The sequence below is a fragment of the Myotis brandtii genome, unplaced genomic scaffold, assembly GCF_000412655.1.
Source record: "Myotis brandtii unplaced genomic scaffold, ASM41265v1 scaffold162, whole genome shotgun sequence".
NCBI classification, from domain to species: Eukaryota; Metazoa; Chordata; class Mammalia; order Chiroptera; family Vespertilionidae; genus Myotis; species Myotis brandtii.
The window spans coordinates 1,411,767-1,426,640 of NW_005355923.1; the positions used below are offsets into that span (position 1 = coordinate 1,411,767).

The 14,874-nt window shown below is 40.1% G+C and overlaps 1 protein-coding gene and 2 pseudogenes across 1 annotated transcript in view; all 3 read left to right on the plus strand.

Annotated features, from left to right (window-relative positions):
• The window catches only part of LOC102246204 (chromosome unknown open reading frame, human C7orf60), a 109,461-nt gene that overhangs the window by 9,921 nt on the left and 84,666 nt on the right, over positions 1-14,874 (plus strand). Inside the window, exon 2 of the mRNA XM_014536445.1 lies at positions 10,796-10,937. Coding sequence (XP_014391931.1) covers positions 10,867-10,937 — 71 coding nt within the window. The 5' untranslated portion in view covers positions 10,796-10,866. The remainder of the gene's footprint in view (positions 1-10,795; positions 10,938-14,874) is intronic.
• Positions 3,329-3,680, plus strand: LOC102245894 (annotated as a pseudogene).
• LOC102242935 lies at positions 3,763-4,289 on the plus strand (annotated as a pseudogene).

Sequence of the window (14,874 nt, forward strand, 5' to 3'; positions counted from 1 at the left end):
CCCAGTGCACAAATTTTTGTGCACTGGGCCTCTAGTTTTAAATAATAGCCTTACTGGATAGGGTAGTTTGGGGTGTAGGGCCTCGCTTTTCATCACTTTGAATAGTTCATGCCAATAACTTCTGGCCTGAAGTGTTTTTGTTAAGAAATAAGTTGACAGATTTTTGGGAGCTCTCTTGTAGGAAACTACCTACCATTCTCTTACAGCTTTTAAGATTCACTTTTTGTCTTTAACATTTGGTATTTTAATTATGATGTGTCCTGGTTGGGGCTCTTTGAGTTCATCTTTGTTGAGACTCAGCATGCTTCCTGAACTGGTGTAATTTGATTTTTTTTTTTTTTTCCTCATCACCAGGTTAGGGAAGTTTTCAGCCATTATTTCTTCAAACAGTTTCTCTTCCCCTTGCTCACTTTCTTCTCATTCTCATACCCCTATGATGCAGATGTTTTTATGTATGATGGTGTCCCAGAGGTCCCTTAGACATGCCTCGTTTTTAAAAATCCTTTTTTCCTGTTTTCTAATTAATTTTTTAAAAATCTTTATTGCTGAAAGTGTTACCAATGTATTCTTTTCCCCCCCATTTACCCCTTCTAGCCTGCCCTCGCCCCCCTAACCCAGACCTTCACCACCCTATTGTCTGTGTCCAGGGCTTATGCATATATTCATACAAGTTTTTGTTCTCTTCCCACCCACACACACACCTACCCACACCTTCCCTCTGAGATTCAAGTCAGTCCATGTTTCTGTGTCTCTAGATCTATTTGTTCATCAGTTTATTTTGTTCATTAGATTACACATGGGTGATACCTATCTTTCTCTAACTGGTTTATTTCACTTAGCATAATACTCTCCAGGTTCCTCCATGTTGTCTCAAAGAGTGAGAGATCCTTCTTTTTTACTGCTGCATAGTATTCCATGGTATAAATGTACTACAGATTTTTTTATCCACTCGTCTACTGATGGGCACTTGGGCTGCTTCGAGATCTTAGCTGTTGTAAATTGTGCTGCTATGAACATAGTGGTGCATACTTTCTTTCTGATTGATGTTTTGAGTTTCTTAGGGTATATTCTTAGAAGTGAAATCACTGGGTCAAAATGTAGCTCCATATTTAATTTTTTGAGGCAAGTCTATACTATTTTTCCATAATGGCTGCACCAGTCTGCATTTCCACAAGCAGAGTACTAGGCTACCCTTTTCTCCACATCCTTGCCAGCGCTTGGCATTTGATGACTTGTTCATGGTGGCCATTTTGACAGGTCTGAGTGATACATCATTATCATTTTAATTTTCATCTCTCTGGTAATCAGTGACTTTGAGCATGTTTTCATGTATCTCCTGGCCATAAGTATGTCCACTTTGGTTAGGTGTCTATTTAGGTCCTTTGTCCATTTTCTAATTGGGTTGTTTGTCTTCCTTTTGTTAAGTTTTATGAATTCCTTATATATTTTGGATATTAACCCTTTATCAGATATATCATTACCAAATATGTTGTTCCATGCGGTGGGTTCCTTTTTCATTTTGTTGATGGTTTCTTTTGCTGTGCAGAAGCTTTTTATTTTGATGTAGTTCCATTTGTTTATTTTTTCCTTAGTTTCCTTTGCCCTCGGAGATGTATCTGCAAACAAATGCTACGGATATCTGAGGTTTTGCTGACTGGCTATGGTTTCTTCTGGGATTTTTATGGTTTCATGTCTTACATTTAATTTTTTATCTATTTGAGTTTATTTTATGTATTGTGTAAGTTGGTTGTCTCGTTTCATTTATTTGTATGTGTGTGTCCAATTTTCCCTACACTATTTATTTATTTATTTGGTTAATCCTCACCCAAGGTTGTTTTTCCATTGATTTTTATAGAGAGTGGAAGGGAGAGAGACTGAGAAAGAGAAACATTAATGTGAGAGAGACACATCAATTGGTTGCTTCCCATGTGTGGCTTGGTATGTAGCCTGTAACCAAGGTACATGCCCTTGAACAGAATCGAACGTGGGACCCTTCAGTCCATGGGCCGCTGCTCTATCCACTGAGGCAAACCCACAAGGGCCCCAACACTAGACTGCTTTACTCCATTGTATCCTCTTGCCTCCTTTGTCAAATACTAATAGAGTGTAATGACTTGGGTCTATTTCTGGGGTCTCTGTTTTATTCCATTGATATATATTTCTGTTCTTGTGCCAGTACCAGGCTGTTTTGATTACAATGGATTTGTAGTACAACTTGAAATCTGATCCCTCCAACTTTATTCTTCTCTCTCAAGATTGCTGTAGCTATTTGGAGTTTTTTTGGGTTCCATATAAAATTTTGGAGTGCCCAACCCTCGTGGCTCAGTGGTTGAACATCAATCTATGAACCAGGAGATCACTGTTCAATTCCCGGTCAGGGCACATGACTGGGTTGTGGGCTCCATCCCCAGTGTGGCATGCAGGAGGCAGCTGATCAATGATTCTCTCTCATCATTGATATCTTTATCTCTCTCTCTCCGCCTCTCAGAAATCAATAAAAATATATTTAAAATTGTGGAGTATTTGTTCTCGATCTCTGAAATATGCCGTTGGTATTTCGATATGGATTGCATTGAATCTGTAGATTGCCTTGTGTAGTATGGACATTTTAATGATGTTAATTCTGTCCATCCATGAACGTGGTTTATTCTTCCACTTGTTGATATCTACCTCTGTCTCTTTTTTCAACATCCTGTAGTTTTTCATGTACAAGTCTTTTACATCCTTGGTTAAGTTTATTCTTAAGTATCTTATTTTGTTGTTGTTGCAATGGTAAATGGGATTGTTTGTTTAGTTTCTCTTTCTGAGAGTTCGTTATTAGTGTATAAAAATGCCATCGATTTCTGGGTGTTGATTTTGTACCCTGCTACATTGCCAAATTCATTTATTAAATCTAGTAGTTTTTTGATGGAGTCTTTATATTTTCTATGTACAATATCATGTCATCTGCGAATAATGAGAGTTTTACTTTATCCTTTCCAAATTGGAAGCCTTTTATGTTTTCTTCTTGTCTAATCATTGTGACTAGGACTTCCAGTGCTATCTATATATAAAAAGTAGAGAAATATGCTAATTAGGCTGGGGCGCTGTAATAGGTCACCACCGAACAGGAGGAGATTGCCCAGCAGCATGAGGAGGAGGGTGGAGCTGGGGACTGGCTTCCTTAGCAGTCCTGCAGGTTGAATCTGAAGAGGACAGGCCAGGCACCAACCGACCAGGACCAGCGTTGCCGGCACTTGAATGTGAGCAGACAGAAGGAAAAAAGACCTTCAAGGCCTGTCCAAGGCGGGTTTGCCTTTAAAACCAAGTGGGGTGGTCCAGAGCTGTGCGGCACTGACAACCATGGCAGTCTCTGAGTCGGCGGCTCGGCTGAAGCTCGGAGTGTGCGGAGTGAGGGCCATGCAAGCCGGAGGCTTTGACTGCGAACGGTCAGCTAATTTCTGCTCCGAAGCGGCTGGATCAGGGAAGCCGGTGGGACCTTTGCAAAAAAAGAGAAGGCTGAAGAGGAACGATACTTACGAGAGCAGACTGAAGAACAGCTGGCAGCCTTGACGAAACAACATGAAGAAGAGATCATTCATCATAAAAAGGAGATTGAGCGTCTGCAGAAAGAAATTGAGTGGCACAAGCAGAACGTCAAGAAACTGAAAGATCATGATACTGTGGCGGTGTCAGGGTGAGGGACAGCCATATTTGCCGGTGCTGCGGCCTGAACTGTCAACAACAAAAAGTGCGCCGGTGGGGTGGGGGGGAGGGTGGGGGATGCCTTACAAACCGAACTTGACTGCGTACATGCCCGCCGCCTCCCTCAACGCGGCTGGGAGCGTCCACCCGCCTTCCACCAGCATGGCGACGTCCTCCCAGTACCGCCAGCTGCTGAGTGAGTACGGACCACCATCTCTAGGCTACACACAGGGTACAGGGAACAGCCAGGTGCCCCAGAGCAAATATGCTGAGCTGCTGGCCATCATCAAAGAGCTGGGAAAGGAGATCCAACCCACGTAAGCAGGCAGCAGGAGCACGATGGAGAGACTGAAACGCGGCATCATCCACGGGAGAGGGCTGGTTCGGGAGTGCTTGGCTGAGATGGAGCGGAACGCCAGGTCCTAGCCTCCGAGTCAGCGCGAAAGGCTTTCCATCTTCTTCCAAGAAGTGACAGCTCATGCACCCACCCCCCACTCCCCGCCCACCTCCTTCAGATGAAACTTGGTTTCAAAATGGTAACAGCTTGGTTTCTCCTCCCCGTGCCCCTCCCGTGGTTCATCAGGCTCTGAAACTCCCGTCACTGAGATGGAGAAGAGATTTTTGCAGTTATTAGGCTTCCATATTAGTGAGGAACTACCCAGGGCGTTTTGTGTGTGTTGTTTTTTTTTAAAGCATTGATTTACATGATGCACGTCAGTTACCTATCACAGCAAGCCTCAGTTGGCCTCCCAGATACCGGTGTTTCTCTTCTGGATACATTTCTGTTACTCACATGGTTCTTTATTGTTTCTCTTCTGAGCTGATCCAACTCTGAGGGTTTTGTTTCAGCAAGTCCTGAGGCAGCGCTTTAGTAGCCAGTTCTCGTTCGCCACACAGTATAAATTCTGCTCAATGCAACGTTTTTGTGTGTGTGTGTGTTTTTCTTAAGCATTTGCATGACTATTAGTACTTTGAAGTCAATCTTTAAAATGCACAAGTTATAAATACAGAGAAAGTGCAACTTATCAGGACCCCTGAAATTTCCCCTAAGGATGTATGTAGATTTCAGTTCCACCTTTCCCATCAGTGGATCCAAACATCTGGAAGAAAGTGACTAATAGTGCTTGCATCTTTGTATGTATTTATTACTTGATGTAATAAAGCTTATTTTCATTAACAAAAAAAACCAAGAAACTGAAAGATCATGCTAATGATTAAGGGCACACAGTTCCCCATAGAATGGCTACATACTGTCCATTTCTATGAAGACATAGTTCTGGTATCTAATATCTATCTATGCTGCCAACAGATTATTATAAATTGTGATCAGTGGGGAAAAAAAAAACAAGTGGGGTGACGTCGGAATTACCCAAGCGTGCCCCCAACCCCTTTACCAGCCCAGACACCTAGGGTCCCTTTACAGCTGGGCTGATCCCAGTGCTGCCCAGTGGCCTGGACACCAGGCCTGACCGCCTCTCTGGTTTGGCCCAAACATCTGAAGTTCGCATTAGTTGCCAACTTAAGAAATTAGAGCATTCACGTAAGGTCAGGATTCCCCACTTCTCTTTCCAAGGTGGCCGATTGGGCTCCCAACTAAGGGTGGTCGGTGTCACTTCAACCCTAATAGGAACCCCCAGCTTGGGGGTGTGGTGAGGAGGAAGCTATCCATGCAGACAGTTCAGTTATGTAATCTCCTGCTGACTGTGACACAGCCCAACAGTGTGGCCGCTCAACTGGGAGACAGCACAGCCATGAAACAGTGCAGCTGTTAAACGAGGCCCCTCTCCAGCTTTCAGGGGGATCCACCTGCTCCAACCCAGTGCACCCCACTCTGCCCTTAGCTGTCCGGTGCACCCAACTCTGCCCCAGTGAGACAGCTTCAGTGTTTCAGCTCCAGCAGACAGAACACGTCCCAGCGGAAAGGGAAAGTATAGCCTTGGCCGGTGTTGCACAGTGGATAGAGCCTGAGGACTGAAGGGCCCAGAGTTCAATTCCTGGTCAGGGCACATGCCTGGGTTGTGGGCTTGATCCCCAGTGTGGGGCATGCAGGAGGCAGCCGATCAGTGTTTCTCTCTCATTGATGTTTCTATCTCCCTCCCTCTCTGAAATCAATCTATACTAATAAAAGGGTAATATGCTAATTAGACTGAACAACTTCCTAGCAACTTTCCAGACGTCCTTTCGGACAAAGCCATGGTGGCGGGGCCAAGGCAGAGGCAGTTAGGGGTGATCAGGCCAGCAGGGGAGAGCAGTTAGGGAGATCAGGCTGGCAGGCAGGTGAGCAGTTAGGAGCCAGCGGTTCCAGATTGCAAGGGGGATGTCCGATTGGAGAGGGTGCAGGCTGAGCTGAGGGGAACCTTCCCTGCCCACCCCCCTACCCCCGCACAGATTTCATGCACCCACCGGGCCACTATTGTTAAATAAGAGTGGTGAAAGTGGACATCACTGTCTTGTTCAGGTTCTTAGGGGAAATGGTTTTGGTTTTTGCCCATTGAGTAAGATGTTCACTGTTGGTTTGTCACATATGGCCTTTATTATGTTGAGGTATGCCCAATCTATTACAACTTTGCTGAGAGTTTTTGTTTTTTGTCAAAAATGGGTGTTGGATTTTGTCAAATGCTTTTTCTATATAATCATGTGCTTTTTGTCTTTGAATTTGTTTATGTGATATATCATGTTTATTGATTTGCACATATTGTCCCAGCCTTGCATCCCTGGAATAAATCCCACCTGGTCATGGTGTATAATCTTTTTAATATATTGCTGAATGCAATTTGCTAATATTTTGTTGAGGATTTTAGCATCTATGTTCATCAGGCATATTGGCCTGTAATTCTCTTTCTTTGTAATGTCTTAATTTTTGGAATTAGAATAATACTGGCCTCATAAAAAGAGCTTGGAAGTGTTCCTTCCTCTTGGATTTTTTGGAATAGGAAAGGTGTTAGTTCTTTTTTGAATGTTCAGTAAAATTCCCCTGTGAAACCATCCGGATGAGGGCTTTTGTTGGCTGGGAGTTGTTGTTTTTTTTTATTGCTGCTTCAATTTCTTCAGTTGTTATTGGGCTATTCAGGTTTTCTGATTCTTTCTGATTCAGTTTTGGAAGATTGTACATTTCTAGGAATTTGTCCATTTCATACACATTGTCTAGCTTGTTGGCATATACTTGTTCATAGTAGTTTTTTTACAATCCTTTGTATTTCTGTGGTGTCAGTGGTTACTTCACTACTTTGGTTTCTGATTTTATTTATTTGATTCCTATCTCTTTGTTTCTTGATGAGTCTGGCTAAAGGTAGAGCTTTGAGCTGAACTTGAAACTATATATCGAACAAATGATTACCAATTTCTTCTCTAAATGTATTATTTTAGTTTGACCATAAAATGTTTATTACCATTAATTGCAAACTAGGCTGCAGGACACATATATCTTTAAATTTGCTTTCTAAAAATAATTTTGGAATTCCCTGTTTGGGCAAAGCAAAATGTAAGAATTCATCGGAAATTTCCCTCTCTTCCCTCTCTTCCCTCTTTCTCTTTCTCACTGTCTTTGTTTAAGATACATTCATATTGCCTTAACCGGTTTGGTTCAGTGGATAGAGCTACGGCCTGCGGACCCAAGAGTTCCAGGTTTTATTCCGGTCCAGGGCACATGCCTGGGTTGCGGGCCCGGTCTGATGTGCAGGAGGCAGCCAATCAATGATTCCCTCTCATCATTGATGTTTCTATCTCTCTCTTCCTCTCCCTTCCTCTCTGAAATCAATAAAATATATTTAAAAAATACATTCATATTTTTATAGGAAGTCTATAAGAAATGGGTAAGAAAATAGATTATTAATCACAGTGATTTAGTCATTACAAATGCAATATATTAAAATCATTGTAAGGCTAATTATTAGTGTTCTGATGGATTGAACTTGAATACATTTCTTATTCTTTTGACTACATGTTTGATGTAGATCTCAGGAAGTTCTTAGTTCTTTTTGATAATGAAAAACTATTACCCTTTCAAATAGGACAGTGTTTTAAATCCTGATTGACTTAATAACTAAATGATAATAAAATCCTTAGAATCTAGTTTTAACATTTTTTGTGTGTGTATGCAGTTTGAATATGTATATTGCATACAGGTTGACCTTAATATTTCTTGACTTTTTAGAGCTCAAATTATAAATTATTTCAAAAATACTTTGTTTAAAGGGTAAATACCATTTATTTTGAATACTGTAAAAACATAACAGGCTGTTATGAAAAATAAACTGAATTTTTCATTCTATTTTTGTTTAGTTACTTTATTTTAAAATACTTTAATAAGCTTCTAAGGATATTCTGGAAAGTGAAATTTTCTCATAACCGAATGCTAAGTATGTTTTTGGTTCAACTTTGAAACGACCATACATTTAACATAGTGTATACCTGGTAGTCTAGTTTGATACATTTTTGTTTAATAAATATATGATTCAAAAGTTCTGGTACCAGGGTAGCACCTCGCATGGAACATAGTGAACTTACCAGGTTCCTGTCGCTACTATAGCACTTACCACATTTTATTACGTCTTCTCCCCTTCCTGTGATGTTGGTGCTTGCTCATTATCTTTATTATTCTTCACTAGAGGCCCGATGCATGAAATTCGTACAAGGGGCTTGGCCCCCCGCAGCTGCCGCCTCTGCCTCAGCCCCTGCCCGCAGTGGCTTCATCCGGAAGGTTGTCCAGAAGGACGTCCAGTCTAATTAGCATATTACACTTTTATTATTATAGATAGTGTTTGAAATAAAGTATTTTTTCAGCAAATTTGTTGAAAGAGTTAAAAGTATATACAGTTGCATTGTTTAGTCTCTATTATTTAAGTATAATGCACTTTACTAATCACATGTTAATTTCAGTATCAGTATACTGGGAGAGTCTGGAGACTCCTTAGTGAAACCATTAAGTTGAAGTTGTCTGCCATCAGTTGAATAGGCTTACAGACAAAATTTGAATCCTTCCTCAAAACTTCATAGGAGCAGATAGCAAGCCTTAAAACGCTATAAGAAATTGACAATATTTAAAGAGAATTTTGTTAAGTGTGAAAAACTAGAGATCTTCTAAACAGCTGAAGGATAACAGGTTGCTGTATATTTACAGTTGTCTTTGCATCTCATAGCTAGTAGAATAATTCTAAAGTAAATTGAGTTTCACATTATACAATTACATAGTAGTAGATGCCTTTGGTGACTCACATAATATATCCTTAGTCATCAGTTGTGGTGGACAGACACTGTGAGCTCAGAGGCCCCAGCCCTGACAGAGTTTCACTTTAAATGTGTGTTGCTTTCTTTTCTACTTTCTGCAACACTGCTGGAGTCCACTGTGGATGTCCCCTTATTCAGGGCCTAAGTATAGACTAGAACAGCGGTTCTCAACCTGTGGGTCGTGACCCCTTTGGGGGTCGAACGACCCTTTCACAGGGGTCTCCTAAGACCATCGGAAAACACATATATAATTACATATTGTTTTTGTGATTAATCACTATGCTTTAATTATGTTCAATTTGTAACAATGAAAATACATCCTGCATATCAGATATTTACATGACGATTCATAACAGTAGCAAAATTACAGTTATGAAGTAGCAACGAAAATAATTTTATGGTTGGGGGTCACCACAACATGAGGAACTATATTAAAGGGTCGCAGCATTAGGAAGGTTGAGAACCACTGGACTAGAAGTACCAGTTGTTAACCGGTTGTTAACACTTAGTTAATGGAGGATGGTGACTGATAGATAAATGTTCCAGCCTCGCATCCGGTAGGTGAAAAATTCCAGAGGCCTTCTAGATGCTTCTCTGTTGCCCACAGCAGCAACCTCAGTAATGCACTCTGGTATTAGCATTTTTTCCTTTCTTGTCTTGTTCTTCCACTCCCTCGCTCCTGTTTCCTAGAATTCTCCATATAAACTACTTGTACTTAGGTTTTTGTCTTAAGTTGTACTTTCTATAGAATCTAAATTATTAAAGCCAGAATAGTGTTATAAACCACCATAGATAGGTTTATTAAAATATCATTAATCAAAATATTTGTTTCAAAAACTTTACTTCCTATAGTTTTATACTGACACTGGTATATAACTACATCTGAAAGATGTTGCAAAACTGAGGAGGACTTTGAGTATTTAAAAAAATTTCGTTTGCCTACTTGTTTTTAGTGGGCAATTATTACCAATCTGCTACTTAACACATTGAGAGCCCTGTCACTACACAGATATTAGATTAGTGATTAGTGAAAATTTTGTTGTGTAAGAACAATACCCCCCGAAAGGGAAAACTTTTGTGTTTAAAATCAGTGTTCAGGCCAAGACTGAGACTGATGTATACCTGACTGTGTATGTGAGAGTATGTTTGTACGCCTATTATTTTTCTTGATTTGTTCGAATTAGAAGGCTACTAGTTTGGTTTTCAGCTCAGTACTTTTTGAACTCTACGCTTAAAATAACCAATCATTTTTCAAATTTTGAATAGATAAGTGTTGTTATAGTTGAACTATACAATTTAAGTTTATTCTGTCACCAAACAATTGCCTACATTTGAACGTGAGGCAAGAGAACTTAAATCTTTATGTCTAAGGACATTGAATGAAGCCACCTTGATAATTTTTGTTTACTCTTTTGCTTGAGGAAGAAAATGTATATTCTTAGAAAAGTCAGATTTAGAAAATTACGTTAAGGTCATTTATTTAGCCATAGCATTCTCATACCTCTCTTTATAAGAATTCACATTGATATTTCAGATTTCATATTAAGTGTGATGACTGATTTAATTTTTTTAAAAAGATAGTTGCTGGAAATAATACAGTGCCCAGATAATGTACTCAGTTTATAATTTTTATTCAGAACATTTCATAAAGACTCCAAACTTTGGAGAGGCTTTCAAGGTAGTTTCTTTAGTAACATTTTTGCCCTAGGATACAAACGTACAGTATACCTAAAGCAAGTCCAAATGTATAAATAAAATTATTTAACTTGCTTGCTAACTTATATGGCCCTCTCATCCGTCAAACCCTTTTCAATACAGGGACCTGATAAATATGTAGACACCCAAAAGTATAGTTAACTTAATTTATTTTTTTCCTTGTTTTTAGTGGGAGATTTTGATAAGATCTGGCGAGAACATTGCGAGGATGAGGAAACACTTTGTGAATATGCTGTTGCAATGAAAAATTTGGCAGATAATCATTGGGCAAAAAGTTGTGAAGGTGAAGGACGTATTGAATGGTGTTGTAGGTGAGTGTTTTTATGAACTAACATGTTTGGTTTCTAATGTATTGTTGACATGCTCCAATTTAAATAATGCTATGCATAATTTATTATACCAAAATAGAAGTGTTTGAAAACAGTTGATGTCTTTTAAACAACTTCTTGCCCTTTGTTTCACTTCCTCTAAATTTATTTCATTCATCTTTTTAAATCAAAATATTTTTCTTTGACATAACTTTAAATTTTCTGCGTCAGCTTTTTAAAAGAATAGATTTTAAAGTACATTTAACATTAATATGATAAAATATTAAATTTGACATGATTTACCATTAATAAGTTATAGTATAGAAATTTCTTTAGATAAATATTCACATTTGGAGTCAAGTAAAAGTGAGTACTTTTCTATAATTTAAAATTTGAAGACATCTTAAGTTTTAAAATCCTGATTTTTTTGTGTGTGTGATTCAGGGTATTCCAACTTTTATATTGACTTTGGATAATGTTTATTTTCTCATAGTATAGATTCTAATGTTTAAAACATCAGAACGTGAAATACTGATGATCAGCTCTCTCAAAAGTTGATAAAATTATAGGAATGAGTATGTATATTGACTGAATTTTAAAATGAATTCCTAGAAAACAAAGCATTATCTTTCTACATGGACAATAAGTTTGTGATAACTTCAGGTTTGTATTTTATATGTAACTAGAGGCCCATTGCAGGAAGATTCCTGCAAGAATAGGGCTTCCTGAGGCCAGAGCAAAGCAGCGGAGAAGGGAGCGAAGCCTGCCACCTCGCTCCCTCCCTCCCGTCTCTGCTGCCTGGCTTCCTCTCATCTCCACTGCTGTCCCACCCGACCGCCCCGGGTCGCACACTGGAGGTCCGATGGCGGCCGGGTGAGTGGCGGATCACTGCTGTCCTGGCCGGCCGCCCCGGGTCGCACACGGGAGGCCCGGATGGCAGCAGGGCAGGCGGTGGATGGCGCTGTCCCACCCTGCCTGCAGTATGCAAATTAACGGCCATCTTTGTCGGGTTAATTTGCATACTCCTCTGATTGGCTGATGGGCATAGCGGAGGTATGGTCCATTAGCATCTTTGTCTTTTATTAGTGTAGATTATTTTTTATTAAAAATTTCAATGTTAATCTCATTTAAAAATTATATAATAGTGTCTTTCATTCATTCAACAAATGATCTAGAGAAAAAGATGTATTTAAATTAGTTATTTGATTTATTCATTTAATAAGTAATGTTTAGTGTTGTCTGCTGTCTATTAGTTATATCATAGACACTGAAAGTACAACAATCAACCAAACAGGCAAAATCCTTGCTCTCATGTAGTTTATATGCTAGTGGGGATTAGAGGCAAGAAATAATACATAAATTAAATATGTAATAGGTCAGAAATGGTAAGTGCAATGAGAAAAATAAAGTAAGGAAAAATAAAATAGTTTTAAGTAGGGTAGACAAAGAAGGCCTCACTGAAATAATGTGTGTAAAAGACCTGAAGGAAGTGGGAGAACAAGCTCTAATAATTCCAAAGGCCTTGAGGCAGGAGCATGCTGGCATGTTTCAGAAACAGCAAGGAGACCACCAGGGTGGCTAGAGCAGAATGAGAGGGGGGAAATGGTAGAAAATAAGATAATGAACAGCTAGTTTTTGTAGGGGCTTGTGGACTATTGTGAAGACATTGGCTTTTATTCTAAATGAGATGAGAAGTCATTGGATGTTTTGAGAAGAGGAGTGATAGGATTTTATTAGCCTTTTGAAATATTAATTCTTAAGAATTAATTGCTCTGTTAAGGTAGACCTATAGGAAGGGCAGGGTGTAAGTAAGGAAACCAATTTGGAGGCTACTGTAATAATCAAGGCACAAAGTTATAGTGAAACAGTTTTTCTTGGAGGGTGAGGAAGTGAATGGTTAGGATGGTGTAATTGGATTAATGCTCAAATGATTATAATGACTTAAGAGAGTGACAAGTGAGATGAAAGTGTATACATTCTGGTGGTTATGATAATGTGTAAGAAGAAAGTTGAATGTGAGGTGGGTAAGGAGCAATGAATAAATAGGTGGTACCCTTAATGAATTCTGGAACCAAAGAACTGTGGAGTTGGGAAACTATAGGAAGGAATCAGAATAATAGGAAATAGGGTACTTGGAATTAAAATGTTTTTTGGGGGGGGGTGGTGATTGGTTCTGAGAGAAAATGGTTATAAATCTGACTTTTCTAAGAATACACATTTTCTTCCTCAACCTAAGAAATACAAAATCAGGTATACTGCTAAACTAAATATTTCCCTTCTAACACAGAAGAATAATGTGATCCAAACAGGAAATCAGCACCATCACTATTTAAGATCATTATTCTTGGCTTTTAGCAGCACTGCTTTTATATTAGTACTGCAGCCTGACAGGTGTGGCTCAGTGGTTAAGTGTCGACCTATGAACCAGGAGGTCACAGTTTGATTCTGTCAGGGCCCCTGCCTGGGTAGCGGCATGCAGGAGGCAGCTGACTGACGATTGTCTCTTATCATTCATGTTTCTATCTCGCTCTCCCTCTCCCTTCCTCACTGAAATAAATAAAAATATATTAAAAAATAAATTAGTATTACAGTAGATAAGGTAAGTTCTCAGACTTTAATTTTTAAATGGGCTTTGATATTCTCATAGGAGTACTTGTTTGTACTTGCTACATGAATAATGAATCTGCCTCCCACTTCACTCTTCTTTTTCCTTAGATATATGTTTTTATCAATAGTTATTGTATCTACCTATGTTCTGAAAGAGGTTATTTTAAGTCAAACTTCTAAAAAAGAACATTAATAAGAATTTAGCTTAAACTGTTGAAAAAGAACAGTAAGTGGCGAAAGAAAACCAAGATGGTGGCATAGGTAAACACCGGAAATTGCTGCCTCACACAACCATTTCAAAAATACAACTAAAAGACAAAACAGACATCATTCAGAACCACAGGAGGGCTGGCTGAGTGGCAATTCTACAACTAGAAGGAAAGAGAAAAGCACACTGATACTCAGAGGAGTTGCGGAAGTAAAGTGCAGAGGTACGGAGGCGCACGCGGATAGGGCTGGCAACTGGGGACATGGTTGTCTTTTTCAATTGGGAGGGAGTCTCAAGCTCCCGACTGCTCTGAACTCCAGTTCTGGGCAAGTCTCTGGGGACCCAGACTCATACAGGGAGAAACTGGACTGTCTGGCATCAGTCGGAACTTGAGGGCGGCTTTCTCTCAGAGGTACTTGTAGCGTTTACCGGGACATTGAGACGCGGGGCCTCTTAGGGTAGGACTGAGGAGCAGCCATAGCTGCTTGCTCCGTCCTGTTGGTCCCCTGAGACCCCACCCCATCCAAGTTGCTAGTAGAGGCTTTTGCATATGAAAGGACTGGCCCTTTGCAATCTGAAAATTACTTAACAAACTGCAGCTGGGTCAGAGAGACCCAGAACTTCCAAAAGAAGGCCCAAGGCCCCAGAGCAGCTTGCATTGCTTCACAGCTGGGCCTCATCTGGGCACTTCCAAACCCCAAACAAAGAAGAGGAATCTGCAGATCTCACCATAGCTCCTGCTGGGTAACCTCAGGAAGAGGCTAAATTAGCACCTCCTTAGAGATCCAAGAGCCAGTGTACCCAATGGTCAGAGTGGGACCATCCAGATTACAACTCCTCAGATCTATAAAGGACACACTCAAGGGGCAGACTCAGTGTGCACCAAAGCCCCACTGAAGCAAGTCTTGCCCCAGAAGGGTGTCTTCAGCACAGAAGTTCTCCCACTGCAGACACAGCTGATTCTCACAGCCAATTGGCCTGGAGGTCAATTCCTCCCAGTGATACCTACAAGAATCAAGGCTTAACTACAACAAGACTGTGCACAAAGCCCACAAAGGGGTGCACCAAGAGTATTCACCTCAGGTAATTGGGGAGGCTGAGCCACTGGGCCCTACAGGACACCTA